Source organism: Lutra lutra, chromosome 7 (genome assembly GCF_902655055.1).
Source record: "Lutra lutra chromosome 7, mLutLut1.2, whole genome shotgun sequence".
Classification (NCBI taxonomy): domain Eukaryota; kingdom Metazoa; phylum Chordata; class Mammalia; order Carnivora; family Mustelidae; genus Lutra; species Lutra lutra.
The window spans coordinates 5,877,973-5,895,083 of NC_062284.1; the positions used below are offsets into that span (position 1 = coordinate 5,877,973).

The window sequence follows — 17,111 nt, forward strand, 5'->3', positions numbered from 1 at the left end:
AAATATTTAGAATTAAGTATCAATGAAAACAGAATATGACAAACATGTATAATGCAGTTAAACTTAAAGGAAAATTCATAGTCTTAAATAATCCCTTAAAGAAAAAAAAATAGGGGCACCTGGGTGGCTCAGTGGGTTAAGCTTCTGCCTCTGGCTTAGGTCATGATCTCAGGGTCCTGGGATCGAGCCCGATATCAGGCTCTTTGCTCAGCAGAGAACCTGCTTCCCCCTCTCTCTCTGCCTGCTGCTCTGCCTACTTGTGATCTCTCTCTTTGTGTCAAATAAATAAAATCTTAAAAAATAATAAAATAAAGAAACCCATTTGTTCCCACACCATTTGTTGAAAAGATTATCCTTTGCCCTTTGTCAAATTACTGGGGCACCTTTTCAAAAAGCTGTGTGCCACTGTCGGGCAGGTCTATCTCTGCTCAGAATCTAGTCCAGAAACTGTTAATAGCACATAGTCTTGAATGCTGTTAATTTTGCTCTCTCCTGAATGAACCATCCACATTCTTGAATACTTTTACTAGCTCATTAAGGACATTCTGTCTCATTCAGACTGATAATCATCTATGAATCTAACATTCCACAGCCCCCCCCCCAAAAAAAAACCCTTCAAGGAACAGAATTTATTTATTTATTCCAGAATTCTCAAAAGAAATCAGAGGTGACATCATGCAGTTATTGCCCGAAGTCCCTAAGCTATCTTTACAGCTTTCCCATAGGACTGGCTCTAAATGTGCCCTGAGAAGGAGAAACCTACTGCAATTCTATCCCTTCTTTAGAAAAGAAAGAATGGCAAAATTACTATTACTGGACGAAATTCTTCTGCCCAACTCTGAAGGACCTCAATACTCTAGATCGCTCCCAAAGCTTTCCCCTTCCCTTTTTTCCACCATGCAGAAAGCTTCTTTAACCACTTGTCGTATGGCTGTGCCATGGCCCTTCTTGTGACTTTGCTTAGGCCAGTCCCCCATCTGGCATGCCCTCTCTTAACCGTGCTGCCATTTCAACTATGCTCGCCCCTCAGCATCCAGCCTGGGCTCCCCCTGGCTCCCGAGAAGGCTCCTCAGCCTATTCCAGCCCAAGGCTGCCCTTCCCGTTCTCCGCTCCTCACGTCTTTAGTTCCCTGATGAGCAAGTCCTTCCTGTTGGAGATTCCTGGCTCTCTTGTGTATTAGGCTGCCTTAGTTCATTGTGTATTTTATATGTGTGTGTGTGTGTGTGTGTCTGCATACATGAACTATTATCATCTTTGTGGTTGCATTACAATCTGAGACCAGGACGTGATCTTTTTATTGTGTTCCCCATAACACACTTTGAGGAATGCAGCCGATGTCTGATAAATGTTCGTTAATTGAGGGATAGAATTAAAACTTATAAGAATCTGAGGGTATGAAAGAGTCAACCTGGCCTTAGACACCAAAAGGCTATGGAACTGAGGGATACCTTTAGGGTTAGAGCTTCGTAGTGTCCTTCCTCGGTTTTCCCATTTATCTGCTGTCCTCCCACTGGCTGCCCTTGGGACGCCCTTCTCCCTGGCCGCCTCTGGACCACTGTCGGGACACAGCTTCTGCGCCTTCATATTCAGCCTCGCCACGTTCAGCATCTTCAGGGAGCGACACATGGTGCTCATCTTCCGCCGCACGGGAGTCCGAGGGACCCCTCCTTCCAAGACAACAGCGTGCAGAGAAAAGGAAAATAGCTTTCACTTCTGGCAATTTAGGAACCACTTTAAGATGAAGCATTCCATGAGAGAGTAGAAAGCGTAGCCCTTCGGTGGTTCGTGCATCTCTCTGTGCCTCCAGCCCGGAGTAGAGAGAGAGCTCTTCTTTAAACTCAAGTTTAGGAATGAAGCATTGCAACAGGACCTGAGGATTTTTAGTAAGGCCAATGCCAGACCCATTTGGTGTTCCCCGATGGTCAGAGTTGTGACGTAACTCTCCTGAAAGCTACTCTCTTCCACTTTTTAGTACGGTAACTTGTTCCTGACAAGTTATTCTAAGGAAGGCACTCAAAGAATAAATCACCTGCATCATGTACACTCTAGTATTTATAATGATGAAAACTGAATCTCTTGGACAACGTAAGATTTTTGTAAATTTTGTGAAGCGATGAGGCAGAATAGTGACTGAAAAGGCAAGGAAGCAGATAGGTATCTATAAGGAGCACGCAAAGCTGGATTTGTATTTCTGTCCTAACTAAGAATGGAAACGGTTTATTAAGAAAGTAGGATTGTGGGCGATTTTTAAACATCGCTTTTGTAATTAATTCATCTTTTTCAAATTTGAAATAGAAGAACCTGTCCTTCTCTCATTCAGTTACCATTTCAACCTCATGTCAGGGAAAGCTAATCTTTTAAAACACACACGCTCAAACAAGGCTGCCTCAAGAAACAGTCGGTGGGCTTACGTTTCTTTTTGCTGTCTTCCTGATTGGACACAGCGGATTCTTCCCGAGACTTCCTCTGGTAGAGCTTGGACAGGCAACACGTTAACTCGCTTTCAGTTTTGGAAGACTCTTCCTTATCAGATGAGGCAGCTTGTAATAACCTGCGAACAAAGCAAGAGGTCTAGGATAAAGCTGAAATTCTGGTTTTTCTAAAATACTTTAACAACAAAATTCATTATCCTTTTAAAAGCTAATCAAAAGATGTCTGCACAAGAAGTCTTCAAAAATATTTTTTGCTCAGAAGGGAAAATACCCCTCTCTTCTCACAATTTAAACACTCACACCAGAAGACAGGAGAGAAACATGCAGTAGACCCCCCCACTCCAACAGCTCTTAGAAGAAACCAACCCATGCAAGAGACTTAATAATCACACTTGTAGACTCCATAACTGTGACACGATAAATGTGTGTTGTTTAAGCCCTTCAAAAAAACAAAAAACAAAAAAACACACAAAAAAACCACTCAGCAACGGAAGCTACCTGTTCACAAAACCATTAATCATGACACACAGGACTGACTTATTACCAAGTTTCTTCATGTCCTAGGGTACATGCAGGCAACTATCCCATAGTTATTTTTTACTCAGTGTCAATGAAGTGTAAGACGGTGTAACAGAACATCGTCACAGTGACTCCTGAATCATTTTTTCACGTCGCAGTAAACTAATCTGGGATTGTGAGAAGGGGATGAAGCAGGCCGGAGAGGGTGATCACGTGTCCAATGCTCTTCTGCCTAGGTCTACACGTCAGTCACTAAGCAAACTAAGAACATGGCAACACTTTCAAAATGCATTACTTGTATTTCACTGTCCTCCATTATGTGATATTATCTGATTTAAAGGAGGAGGAAGTTATGGCGACCAGTGTTGAATCTGGGGGGAGTCTCAGCTTCACACACGTAGCAGGTCTGAAACAGACTAATTCTTCCCAAGTGTGCTGGGATTGCCTTTCACGGAGGGGAGGGTTTGTTTTTCTGTAAATTTAGAACTTAAGAACCTTTCAAATACACAATAGAGAAAGCATTATTAGCTATGTACATCCCAGCAAGATTAAATATCTGTTAATGTTTTACCCTATCTACCTCAGATTTTTAAAAAAAATATTTTATTTATTTGACAGACAGAGAGATCACAAGTAGGCAGAGAAGCAGGCAGAGTTGTGGGGGGGGCGGGAAGCAGGCTCCCCGCTGAGCAGAGAGCCCGATGTGGGCCTCGATCCCAGGACCCTGAGACCATGACCTGAGCGGAAGGCAGAGGCTTAACCCACTGAGCCACCCAGGCGCCCCTACTTGAGATTTTTTTAATGAAATTAAGCATTACAGACACAAAAAAAGCCACTGTATGTTTTCCCACCCTTCCTTCCAGAGGTATTCCTAGACCTGTGTTTATTTATAGAGACATACGTATGTATGGAAACCAACATAAGTTGCTATTATATACATTCCAAGTTTTTAAAAATATCATACATCACACCCATCCCTCTGCACTTTTTTGTCTGTACTCAACATATTTTTCACAAGCATGTAAGTAGTTCTAGCTTACTCAGTTTCACTACTCTATAATATTCCCTTGTATAATTATACCATAGTTTGTTTCTCCATTTCCCCACTGAGACACAGCTGATCCTTTCCATTTTTTCACTTTTAACGACTGGCAGTGAGCAATCGAGTGTCGCTCTCATGTTTGCGCAAACTTCTCTAATGTAGACATGTATAAGTGCAATTGCTGGCGGTCAGTAAGTTTCTGCTTTACTAGCAATACAATCTGCTCTCTGAAATGGTTGTAACCATTTATGATTCTACTGTCTAAAGTGTTCTCATTTTCCCTCGTGCTAGATCGGATTTACCGACCCAGGACAATCTACTGGTATAAAATAGAATCTTGCAGGTTTTTTCTTATTGTGGTTTTCATTTCCATTTGAGCATCATTTTTTTTTTTTTTTTTTTTTTTAAGTAAGCTCTATGCCCAGTGTGGAGCTTGAACTCAGGACCCTGAGATCCAGAGTCACCTGCTCCCTGGACTGAGCCAGCCAGGTGTCCCAGCTGTTTTGTAGCTTTTCAAATTACTGCTCTGTTGGATTTCATTGCGTGAACTGCTTGTTTGCATTCTTTGCCCAATTGCTTGTCTTTTCCTTATTGATTTCTAGGAGCTCTGTACTAATTTAGGTACTAATTCTTTGCTAGTTGTATGGATTACAGTCACCCAGGCCTATGACTAGTCCTTTTCATCATACAGAAAATTTTAAATTATAGTCATCTATTTTCCTTCATGGTTTGAATGCCTGAGGTTTCATGCAAAAAGATCCATTCCCAGCCTCAACTACTCATTTTCCCTTCTTACAATTTTTTTTAATTAATTATTTATTTATTTACTTACTTACTTACTTACAGGGGAAAGCACGAACACAGTCCCCCACTACCACAAATTATGCAGTCGAGTTTCCCACATTTGGGGAAATCGCAGGGGTCAGCACATCTGGAGTGCAATGGATAAGCCTTGCCCTGGGAAAACCACCTTCGTGATCATGGTGTCTCCCCTGCCAGGTAAGTATCCTTCTTATAATTTTACTTATTTTTATTTTTTTAAAATTTTTTAAGATTTTATTTATTTATTTGACAGAGACACAGCAGGAGAGGGAACACAAGCAGGGAGAGTGGGGGTCGGAGAAGCAGGCTTCCTGATGAGCAGGGAGCCTGATGCAGGGTTTGATCCCAGGACCCTGGGATCATGACCTGAGCCGAAGGCAGACACTTAATGACTGAGCTACCCAGGCGCCCCCTTCTTAAAATTTTAAAAAACTTTACTTTTCACACTTGTTTTTAAAATTTTATTAGGAATTTATCATTGTGTATGCTGTGAAGTAGAAATCTAATTTTAATCTTTTTTTCTTCTAGAGACCCAACGGTCACATCACCATTTATTGAACAGTCTGTTCTTTTCCAGATTTAAAATTCTGCCTCTGTCATATGCTGAGCTCCCATACAGGTGCAGGTCATTTTGGGGGCACTTAACTGTTGCATGGGTCTCTCTGTCAAATCATTGCACCCATCCCATGCTGCCTTACTCACTAGAGCTTTATGGTAAACATTGCTTTCTTATAGGGGAAAGTGTACCTGTTCATTCTTAGCCCTTTTGAGCTGTACCATGTTCACGAATCAGAAAACTCGTTATTAAGTCAATTCTTCCCAGACTGACCTACAGACTCCATGCACTGTTGGTGAAAAATCCCAGCATGCTTTTCTGGTGGAAATTTAACAGACTCATTCCATAATTTACATGGAAATGCAAAGGATCTAGAATAGTCAAAACAATTCTGAAAATAAAGCAAACAAAGTTGAGAGGACTAAGACAACCTGATTTCAGTACTCGAGACAAAGTGATATTAACACACTGTCTGGACCAGATTCTTTTCAGAAATAGACCTAGATGATGGTGGCCAACTGATTTCGACAAAGCTGCCATAGTAACTCAGTGAGAAGAAGATTATCTTTTAACAAATGGTGCTCGAACAACTGGTTATCTCTATGGCAAAAATAAACCTTAGCTTTACCTCTTAATACTAATTTGAATTTCTTCTATATCTCTTACATTTCTTTTTTTTTTCTTTTTTTTAGAATTTCTCTACTTGAGAGAGAGAGCAAGAGAGAGTGAGGGCAGGAGGCACGAGCAAAGGCAGAGAGAGACTCTCAAGCAGACTCCTGCTGAGCACAGAGCCTGACACAGGGCTCAATCCCAAGACCCTGAGAACATGACCTGAGCCGAAACTAAGAATTGTAGGCTATACTGAGCCCCAGGCGCCCCTCTTTTACATTTCTAATGTGGTTTGTCTGGGTGGCTCAGCCGATTAGGCGTCTGCCTTTGGTTCAGGTCATGATCCCAGGATCCTGGGATCAAGCCCCAAATCTTGGGTCTCCTGTCCAGTGGGGAGCCTGCTTTTCCCTCTCCCTCTGCCTGCCACTCCCCCTGCTTGGGCTCTATCTCACATATTTTTTTTTAAAGATTTTATTTTTTTATTTGACAGACAGAGATCACAAGTAGGCAGAGAGGCAGGCAGCAGGGTACAGGGGGAGTAGGCTCCTTGCTGAGCAGAGAGCCCGATGTGGGACTCAATCCCAGGACCCTGGGATCATGACCTGAGCCAGAGGAAGAGGATTTAACCCACTGAGCCACCCAGGTGCCCCATAAATAAAATATTAAAAAAAAAAAAAAAACTGATTGGTTTTGCTATAGATAATTCTATTTTATTTGGCTTCTCAAAGAATCACTTTGTTGATTTCTATTGTGTTTTTTTTTTTTCTGTGATTCATGTTTGTTCTTATCTTTTATTACTGTCTTATTTTGGGGGTTTACTCCCTTGTGTTACTTCCTGTACCGGACTCTTAATTAATTGGTTTTTAGCTCTTCTTCCTTAAAAGATATGTTCTATGAATCTTCCTTGAAGTATACTTAGCTGCATTACCCAAACGTTATTTTTCATTTTTACTGAGCTTTAATACTAAACATTTTCTGACTTCCATGAGTGCATTTTTATTTTTTCCAATTTTTTTTTATCGTGGCAAAATATACATGCCATGAATATAACATCCTAAACACTTTTGAGTACAAAGTTCAGTGGTATTAAGTTGATTTATAATTAAGCTACCATCAATCACCTCCATCCATCTCCAGAACTCTCTTCATCTTGTAAAACTGAAACTCTATGACCATTTAAAAATGCTCTCCATTGGGGTGCCTGGGTGGTTCAGTGGGTTAAGGCCTCTTCTTCAGCTCAGGTCATGATCCCAGAGACCTGGGATCGAGCCCCATATCCGGCTCTCTGCTCTGCAGAGAGCCTGCTTCCTCCTCTCTCTCTGCCTGTCTCCCTGCCTACTTGTGATCTGTCAAATAAATAAATAAATAAAATCTTTAAAAAAAAAATGCTCTCCATTTTCACATAGTTTTTAATATTATGGGACTATACTAAGAAAATGTGGTATGCTACACAAACCAACCCATACGTAGAGAGAAGTGAGAGCTGATTTCATCAGTCAATATCCAGAGAAATAAAAAAGGTTTACCCAAATGACTCCATCAAACTTGAACTGGCGCCACTAAGGTTAGAGCTAGGAAACCACTTCTCCACAATAGCCGCACTCCAGGGACTGGTGCGGCCAAGTTCCTGCTGGGCCCACTCTGGAACAGGAGCAGCTACCGGGACAGGAGCAGTGATGGGAGAGGACGGAAAGAAAGAGAGGCATTAGGCCCAAAGTGGAAGCACTTGCCCCTCCCTTGAACAGGCGGCACAGGACACACAAAGTGACATCATTAACAACATTCCTTCGTCCACATCACCAATTCCAATGGGCCTATGCTGTCTATGAAAAATGCTACCCAGCAATGTACAAACGTAGGCTAACTAACAGTTCCTCAAACGCACCAGACACACGCCCTTCTCAGAGTCTTGGTGCTTGAGTTGCCTCTATCAGCAATGTTCTTCCTGTATTTGCAACCCTCCCACCCCTTACACTGCCCATTCCTTTTTTCCTGCTTTATTACAATGGCACTTATCTCTTTCAAACATACTATGCAACCTCCTTATTTATTGTTTTGTTTCCCTTGACTAGACAGTATACTAAGAACAGAGACTTCTATTTTGTTCTCTGACACATTGCCATTACTTAGTACAGCGCCTGCCACGGCAGCCACTCAATAAATCTGTGGAATAAATATCAAATTGATTATATTTCTATCCACCTAGCATAAATAAGGTTTGTATTGTGTTAGTAACAATTCAACAGACTGCAAGGTAGACAGAATCACAATAGTTTTATATACAGTCTTCATTAAATATATTAATACAAGTTTCACCTTATACCTTTGATTTCAAAGCAGTTTCACAGAAGTGCTTTAGGATTTCTATAAATAATACTGATTTAAATTGCCTGAAGCTTGCTTGCAAGCTTAATTGCAAGCTTAAATTTCTTGTAGCTTGCTTTTATCTGTTTTATAATATATATTGGGGTTCATAAAGAGCACAGTGGAAAAAATTCTGACAGTGGAAAAAACTATAAACCCACTGCCCGGGAGTATGTTAGTTATTGGTTCAGAAGCTTACCGCAGGTAACAGGATCTTCAAGTGAATTATGAACCTGATTCAAGACACTATCCATAACATCAGAAACAAGGGAAGCTGTATCCTGGGGGCTCTCTGCCGCAACTGTTTGGAGAAAAGGTCTTTGAAATTCAGCCTCCTCAGTGCGGAACACGGTGAGAATTGTAGCATTGGTAGAGAGGGGGGAAATAACTCCCGTGATGGGGGGCCAGCCTTCACCAAGGTCCACACTGGCAACCTATGTCAGAAGTTCTAATTAGTTGAGAAGAATATTGTCCTATGGCTAAAGAAGAATGTAGCTTAGTAAAAGACTGATTGATAGTTTCTCCTGATTATTATTAGAAAAGTGAGAACTGTGGAAAAGACAGACTGGATGGGTATAAGTGCTAGAATTGAATTTAGTGACCATATTACCTTAATCTCTCAATTTACAAATAAGAAAAAGCTAAGGTTCCCAGGAATATTTACTAAGCACTTATGATGAGATTATAACTCACCGAGTCCTCAAAACTGAGGACCTCACAACATTACGCTGAGGTAAAAATGATTATTATCCCCCTTTTACAGAGGAGGATAATAGGCTGAGAAATAAGTAACCTGCTTAAGGTCACCCAGGTACTAAGATGCAGAAGCCAAGAGCACATGAATTCGAAACCCATGCTCTTAACCCAATACTACGACTTAAGGGATTTATTCCGATTACACGGTTGGGCAGCAGAGCTGAGACCCAATTCAGACTGCCTGACTCCCGACCCAGTGCTCTATCAGAACACACAACTCTTAGAACACCGGTTCAGAGACTATAGAGCTTTTCTTTAAGTGTCTCACAATGGGATCCAGAAGATGGAAGCCTTCTGAGGTAACAAAGGCAAAACACAAAGTAAGGTGAGAAATTTGCTCGTCGTTTAAAAATAACCATCACCTTTCAACAAAATCATTTCTAAGTTTGTGTAACTACTGAACACTATTACATCTAATGTTACAGTGCAGGGCTTTTAAAAAATGATATTGATTACAAAAGCTAATAAATATGTAACAGAAGGCTTACAAAATAACTAGAAACCAGACATTACTTCACCGCCCTAAACTAATGCTTGCATTCCATTCGGCCCACTGCCTTTTTTTTCCCCAAGTGACTATAATTTAACTTAATTGGGATCAAGGTACACGCAGTTTTATAAAGTGTTTCGTCACTAAGGGGCACTGTCATGATGCTACATGTGTCACTGAAACCACGCCGTGTAGAACATTCCTCGGCACTTCATAAACACACTAATTTCACCTCACCAGTGTGGTTTTAGATAAGAAGGACTGAGCATGCGCCAGGCACCTACCAGGTGTAACTCTTCAGCTGCCAGCCTGCTTACCAGCTGCTGGAATAACACCCTCTGAGTTGACCTGTTCTCCGGACTTTGTAGCATCCAGCTCTCAGTGCCCAAAGTGCTGCTTGCTGGGAGAGACCACTGGCTTGCCGTGCCTTTTAGAAAAATTTTGACTGGTTTCTGGAAATGTCTCTGATGCATGGCCAGGGGCTCTAGGGTGACTGTCCATGTTTCTTGAGTCTCTTTGCCTGTTAGAGATAAGGAATATTAAAATTCTAATGTAATCGTTACTAAAATAGATTTAATAGCGAGAAGAAAAAAAAAATGAGATTGTCAGTGTGGTACTGGTACTGTCCCTTCACGGTTCAGCCCTCATCTGCTGACAGGCTAGCAGAGCGAGTGCACTTCATTCTATAGGAAGAGCTACATATGAACAGAATTACAAGGGTCAACTGAATGTCAGAAATTCTCAGTAATTATGCCTTAGAAAGAAGTATTGAAGTAATACCCGTGACTTACAAAAAAGACAACATGGCTTAAATCTGTAAAATAGAGTATATTACATCATATATATATATATATATATATATATATATGACATATATATACATACTTAAACAAAACTACTCTTGGGGCGCCTGGGTGGCTCAATGGATTGAGCCTCTGCCTTTGGCTCAGGTCATGATCTCAGGGTCCTGGGATAGAGCCCCTCATCGGGCTCTCTGCTCAGCAGGGATCCTGCTTTCCCCTCTCTCTATGGGTACCTCTCTGCCTACTTGTGATCTATCAAATAAATAAAATATTTTAAAAAAATTACTCTTGAAATTTCCTTAAACTGCACACAATGGGGGCGCCTGTGTGGCTCAGGTGTTAAGCATCTGCCTTCGGCTCAGGTCATGATCCCAGAGTCCTGCGATCGAGCCCCACGTCGGGCTCCCTGCTTGGCGGGAAGCCTGCTTCTCCCTCTGCCACTCCCCCTGTTTGTGTGCTATCTTTCTCTCTCTGTCAAATAAATAAATAAAATCTTAAAAAAAAAAAATTGCACACAATGTATGTAACAGAGTTTTATGTACCCATCTCTACAGAGTAGGACTTCTGTGTGGATATGGGATTCAGAAGTGAGATTCACGATACAGCAGATCATGCAGTAAACTTCTGAGGAGTCTAACATGCTGGCCCTTCCTGGTAAAAAGCACCATTTTCAGAGGCGGGTGACTAATTTGTTATTTCTTCTCTCAATCATTGCTTCCCTATGGCCTTCCATTTATCAGTTTCTTCTATGAGGCGGGAAATCTTACCACCCCTTTGCGTGGGCACCTGAACAGTATTATCCTTCTTTTCAACAGCTGGGAAATTCTTTAAAAATCACTCAGTATTCTTTTTAAAGGGGAGCTGGCAATTACCCGGCACCCGTGTTTAACACTTCTCCATGCTACCTGATTCTGCACAGACACCTTTTTTTTTTTTTAAGGTTTTATTTATTTATTTGAGAAAGACAGAAAGTGAGAGAGCATGAGAAGGGAGAAGGTCAGAGGGAGAAGCAGACTCCCCATGGAGTTGGAAGCCCGATGTGGGACTCTATCCCAGGATTCCAGGATCATGACCTGAGCCAAAGGCAGTCACCCAACCGACTGAGCCACCCAGGTGCTCTGCACAGACACCCTTTAATTACAAGCATTAATCGAGTGCCTAGGCTGTTGGAAGATTGAAAGTGAAAAGCACAGGCTTGCCTGAAAGAAATCAATGTACCTGAGACCATAACACTCCCCGAGAGAGTATTTGCTTACCTTCAACAGGGAGAAATAACGTTCCTTCTATCCGTGGAAAGGAGGCTTCATAGGCAGAATTATAGAGCAAACAGTTCAAAGTGGCATCAGGTGGCAGAGCTGAAATCCAGGAAGACGGGGCAGATTCACTCGCCAGCTTTTTTTCACTACCACGCAGCATTTCACCGGCTTTAGTACAGTCCTGGCTCAAAGTTTCGGATGGTAAGATCGTGCCGCCAACAACGTGGAGCAGTTCACACACGGCCCAGTACCCGAGGTGGTCCGGGGAGTCCCACAACTAAAGTAAAAATGACAAAGAAACGCAGGGGGCTCTAAATGAAGCATCCATAAATCAAGTTTGACGGGAGTGGGAGAAAGTAAAGCTGACATCTACATTAAAGGATCAAATTACTCGATTACTGTATTTATTAAGCCACAAACCAATGGCCAGTATCTTGTCACCATGCAGCCTGCTCTCACCACAGCCCTTGTCATCTCTTGCCTGGACTCACTGCACAGCCTCTCCCTCCTGGGTCCGGCCTCTCATGTTGCTCTCAGCATTCTCCCAGATCATGGATCTGATCGTGCTACTTCTCTAAAAGTTTTCAAGGACTTTCCGCTGCCTCCACGGTAGAGCAAGTCTTGGGCTTAGCCCAGCCCTAAGCAACCTTTCCAAACACATTATCTTTCCCTCGCCCACTGCTACCTTCCAGGCACACTGAACCATCCACCGTTTCCTGAACACGCTGTATTTTATCTTCCATGCTCTGGTTCATTCGGTTTCCAGTGCTTTCCCCCTTCTTCTCCAACTTGGGTAATCTAGCTCAAATTCTGCTTTCTCTTTAAAACCAGCCTTTATTTCCTCACATAAACAACTGTTCGTTCAACCTTCTTTTAATAAACTTTTATGGAGCAACCTTTAGATGCTATGGATTAATAAGACTTAGTCTCTGTCTTCTAGAATCTTAAAGTTGGGGGTAGAGTGAGTAAAACCACAGTAACATGAAATATTTAACTCAGCATCACAGTATAACGTGACAATATTCAAACAGTATAGTAACATGATAGAAGAGCGCCTGCCCCAAAATACAGTTACCCTGCTGGCTTGCTTACTCCCCAGGACTTAACAATTGCAGATCATAAACTGCTGTGGAATGTGAGGTCTTCCCAGTCATCTCCAGACTCAAGTTCAAAAAAGGCCATAAGAGTACCCAAGGTCACAACAAAGCAAGGACTAGTCCAAGAACCAAGAACTATCTTGGAGAGTGCTTTTAAAATGAGGGTCATGACCCTTTGGCGGACTCGGATGGATCCTTTGATGGGTCAACTGACTGGCTCGTGATCAGCATCAAAAAAAAACCAGAATAGAGTGAGAGAGCCCTGGGGGGAAGGGGTGCAAAAAAACAAAACAAAACAAAAAAACAAAACAACAGCAACAAAAAAACCCAGAATAGAAAATATCAGAGCACAAGAGAAAATATCTCATATAGTGAAGATAAACAATATATTATAAAATTTTTGTTCCAGTTATGCATGCCAGCTTGGAAATTAATCAATTAATTAATATTTGCTGTTACCATCTATATGTCCATGCCTCTGTTCACTGCTATGGGGGAGAATGGTAAGCTAGTTCATATACCATAGATCCTGATTAGGATTTTCTACCAAAGGGAAACAAAAAATTTGTTGAAATTGTTAGATATTCTGGCTAGAGGACAGCTAGGAAAAAAAAAAAAAACAACTGCTTATCAATTGAAACGTAAAGCTTTTTATTTTTTTTTAAGAGTTTATTTATTTATTTATTCATGAAAGATAGAGGGAGAGAGTGAGAGAGAGGCAGAGGCAGAAGCAGGCTCCCTGAGAAGCAGGGAGCCCAATGCGGGACTTAATCCCAGGACTCTGGGATCATAATGGGAGCCAAAGGCGGATGCTTAACAATCTGAGCCATCCAGGTGCCTGAAAGGTAAAGCTTTAATAAGAGTTGAAAAAGACATCAACTTTTGATGAGAATATATGCATGATTAAAAAAAACACAATCACAAAAATAAAACAAAAACCCACAATTACTATGTAGAGTATGGTTATACTTTTCATTTTTATGCATGTAACAGATTAAGTGAGAGACAAGTTTTAGTGATAATTTCAAATCTGGAGATTTATAAACGTCCACAAGACTATAAATTCAGGGGCACTTGCTTGGCTCGGTCACTAGAGCAGGGGACTCTTGATATCAGGGTTAAATTCGAGTTTTACATTGGGTGCAGAGATTTGTAGATTACTTAAAAAAAAAATCTTGGGGAAAAAAAGACTATAAACTCCACGAGAGCAGGAACTACATCTGTCTGGTTCACTAATGGTACACCCAGCACCCAGCAGATATGGAACATGTACGTGCCGGATAAATCAGAGGTACAAAGTCAAGAGCATGCCAGTGGTCTGCTGCGCTCCCTTCTATCCTGTAAGAGTTCTGTGCTTGGATCCCTCCTCCCCCAGTCTGTGGGTCCAGGTTCTGTTTCTTCCGCTTCTGTCTCTCAGACTATGAGCTCCGCAAGACAGGACCTCTCCTTCCCTTCTCTCTACCCCTGTAGTGAGAGCTCTCCAGGGACTAACCTAAAACTCCTTTTTGTCTCCGCAGTGTGGTGGGGCAGAGGCTTTTTGAACAGGAAAAGATGAATCTTCACCAGAAAAAAAAAAATTCCAGAGAAGCTTGTTTGATGAGCATTTTCTTAGGGTAAACAACATAGCAGATGTGAGAAGGGAAACCTCAGAGAAAACATCCCCTCAGATGGTAGAATGTCAGAACTTGAAGAGATCTTTAAAAAGACACCATCAATCTACTTATTGAAATGCTGTTCCAAAAAGAAAAAAAGGAGAAGACTCTCCAAGCCCCATCTGCTAAGATTTATTTCTAGCCAGTATTTGATATAATTCCAGAATAAAGTCTTTGGTGTGATTTGGTATTCATTACCCCAAATCACGCAGTTATGTGTTGTGTACTATGTCCAACACATGATTTGCTGCCTTAACAAATTTTAAGTTCTAGGATTCCATTTTCTCCACCAAAGGCCCTTAAACACCTTTGTTCTTTCCTTTTCTCTGACAGGCCACTGCTGCCTTATTTTGCATTTATCATGTCTTTTTTGGGCTTTGTATGTGAAAGCACATTGGAGATTTTAACTTTTTTTTTTTAAGATTTTATTTATTTGACAGACAGACAGAGCACAAGTAGGCAGAGGCAGGCAGAGAGAGGAGGGGAAGCAGGCTCCCTCCTGAGCAGAGAGCCTGATGCAGGGCTTGATCCCAGGACCCTGGGATCATGACCTGAGCTGAAAGCAGAGGATTAACCCACTGAGCCACCCAGGTGCCCCAGGAAATTTTAACGTTTATCATTCTTTAAGTACCTGCTCATTTTCCATTTGTAATCTTGCAATTTAACCCACTCCTAGTTTAGTCACAGGTGTTTCCAGTAAGTGGAATCACATCTTTCATCTGGTTAAGCCACTGCCCATCAATGAGAAGAAAATCTGCACTTTGACTGCCTAGGCCCTACAGACATGTGCTTTCTGAAACAAACTAAGCTCCTTTCCATTTCAAATCTTTATACCTGCTCTTTGTCTGGAATGTTCTCTCCCAACCTTCCTGTTCCTCCTTTACCTCTCCCGCTCATGAAGCTTCTCCGCACCCTTCTACCTCCTGTTGCTCACCTGTTTGTTCTTATCTGTTTAATATATGTTCCTCACTGGAAGGTAAACCACCCCAGCTGGCCACCACACCTTCTGCAACTTTTACAGTGTAGTAGGCACTCAATGCAATGGCTTCTCAGTGACTATTTGTTAATTAAATGAAGGTGACAGGAGGAAAAATGGCAAGGGGAAAAGTACTTATTGTGGGCCTGGGTGGCTCAGTCTCTGCCTTCGGCTCAGGTCATGATCTCAGGGTCCTGGGATCCAGCCCCAGGAGGAGAGCACCCTGCTCTGCAGGGAGTCTGCTTCTCCCTCTGCCCCTCCCCCCATTCGTTCTCACCTTCAAATAAATAAAATCTTAAAAACAATACAAATTTATCTCGGGGTACTTAACAGGAGCAGGGGGGCCCACTGCCTAACAAAAATCTAAATGAGCCATTTGTGACTATAAGTATCTAAATTTATTCCTTTAGTCAACAAATAGTTACTAAACTGGCACAATGTTCAATATGCATCTTCAGGGGATACAAAGCCTTTGAGGTATTTTTAGACTAGATGGACGGTGAGAGACTCGCACAACTGGAAGACATAAGGGGACACGGGGAGTGCCACAGAAGCGCGGGGACATTCGGAAGTGGAGACTGAGCAGTGGTCTCGGGACAAGGCGTTCTAGGTCTGGGCTGGCATAGAAGAGTGAGCACTGGCATTCGGGGTGACCGGTGACACGGAACACGCAGTCAAGGTTTGTTGACCGACTAGGCGATGCTTCCATGTGCTGAGTATTCGTCCTGTGTAGGAAAAACAGCACCTGGGGAGGCAGAGAAGGGCCCAAACTGTGAAGGGCCTCACACGCTTACCTTAGTGTGTACCAAGGACCTACCTGTCGTCGCAGTTTGCGACCCTGGGACTTCCCTTCTGAAGGGACGCGTGCCGTTGGTGCTAGTCTCGCTCTGGGTCTCCCCGCTGCTCTGCAGACGCTACCAGGTTCTGGTGCGCCCCGTGTGAGCTCCCCGCGGACTTACCTTCGGCCCCTCGGTGGTATCCAGCCAGTACAAGGTGATTTTTCGGGCGATCATGACCTCCTGGACCCTCCTGGGCAGCAACTTCTCCATCACCTGCTTCGGGGGAGGCGGCAGGCGCTGGGCCTGCGCCTCGCAGCCGGACACGAACTGCAGCAGCTCCCTCTGCGAATGCGGACAGGGGGCCAGCAGGAAGACCGCGTTCCCAAAGCCCCCGAGCGCGGTCTCGGCCTCCTTGGCCTCGCCCTCCACGTCCAGCAGTCTCCTCCCGCTGCTGCGCAGGATGGGCTTCGTGGGCGACGTGATCTCGGGCCGGTCCCACTGGTAGTCCAGCAGCGTCTCCATCAGGGCGCTGTGCGTGTGGCTGGCCCGGGGCGCCGGGCCCGGCAGGTGGGCGCCGTGGACGCCGTCCCCGAGCCTGGCGTCCAGCTCCTCCTCGAAGTCCTCCCAGGAGCGGGCCCCCAGTTCGCGGAAGTCAGACACGCGGGACGGACGGCCCCGCGCCCCCTCAGAGTCAAAGAACTTGAAGGCCCAGCGGACCCTGGCCAGGCCGAATCGGCAACTCAGGTAGGTGAGGAGGCGCAGGGCGGCCCGTCGGACCGGACTCCGGCCGGCGGCACCGCCCGCGGTGTCCAGCAGCAGCATAACGTTGTGACAGCAGGCCATGTCGGCCGCGCCGCCGCCCCGGGGCTCCGGCCGGGGCCCGCGCGGCTCTCTTCTCGGCCCTAGCTTCAGACAACCAACGCCATTCACCTCTTCCCTCCGGAGCTCTCATGGAAAA

At 43.5% G+C, this 17,111-nt stretch overlaps 1 protein-coding gene and 1 non-coding gene across 2 annotated transcripts in view; both read right to left on the reverse strand.

Moving 5' to 3' along the window:
• TICRR (TOPBP1 interacting checkpoint and replication regulator) overlaps window positions 1–17,111 on the reverse strand; it is a 49,414-nt gene extending 32,303 nt beyond the window's left edge. The window contains exons 1-7 of the mRNA XM_047736658.1: window positions 16,334–17,111; window positions 11,650–11,926; window positions 9,875–10,110; window positions 8,544–8,778; window positions 7,507–7,636; window positions 2,412–2,551; window positions 1,449–1,667 (exon numbers count right to left, since the gene is read on the reverse strand). Of these exons, the coding sequence (XP_047592614.1) occupies window positions 1,449–1,667; window positions 2,412–2,551; window positions 7,507–7,636; window positions 8,544–8,778; window positions 9,875–10,110; window positions 11,650–11,926; window positions 16,334–16,996 (1,900 nt within the window). The 5' untranslated portion in view covers window positions 16,997–17,111. The remainder of the gene's footprint in view (window positions 1–1,448; window positions 1,668–2,411; window positions 2,552–7,506; window positions 7,637–8,543; window positions 8,779–9,874; window positions 10,111–11,649; window positions 11,927–16,333) is intronic.
• Window positions 4,837–5,000, reverse strand: LOC125105938 (U1 spliceosomal RNA). Its single transcript, XR_007129176.1, has one exon. It is a non-coding gene; the product is annotated as a U1 spliceosomal RNA (small nuclear RNA).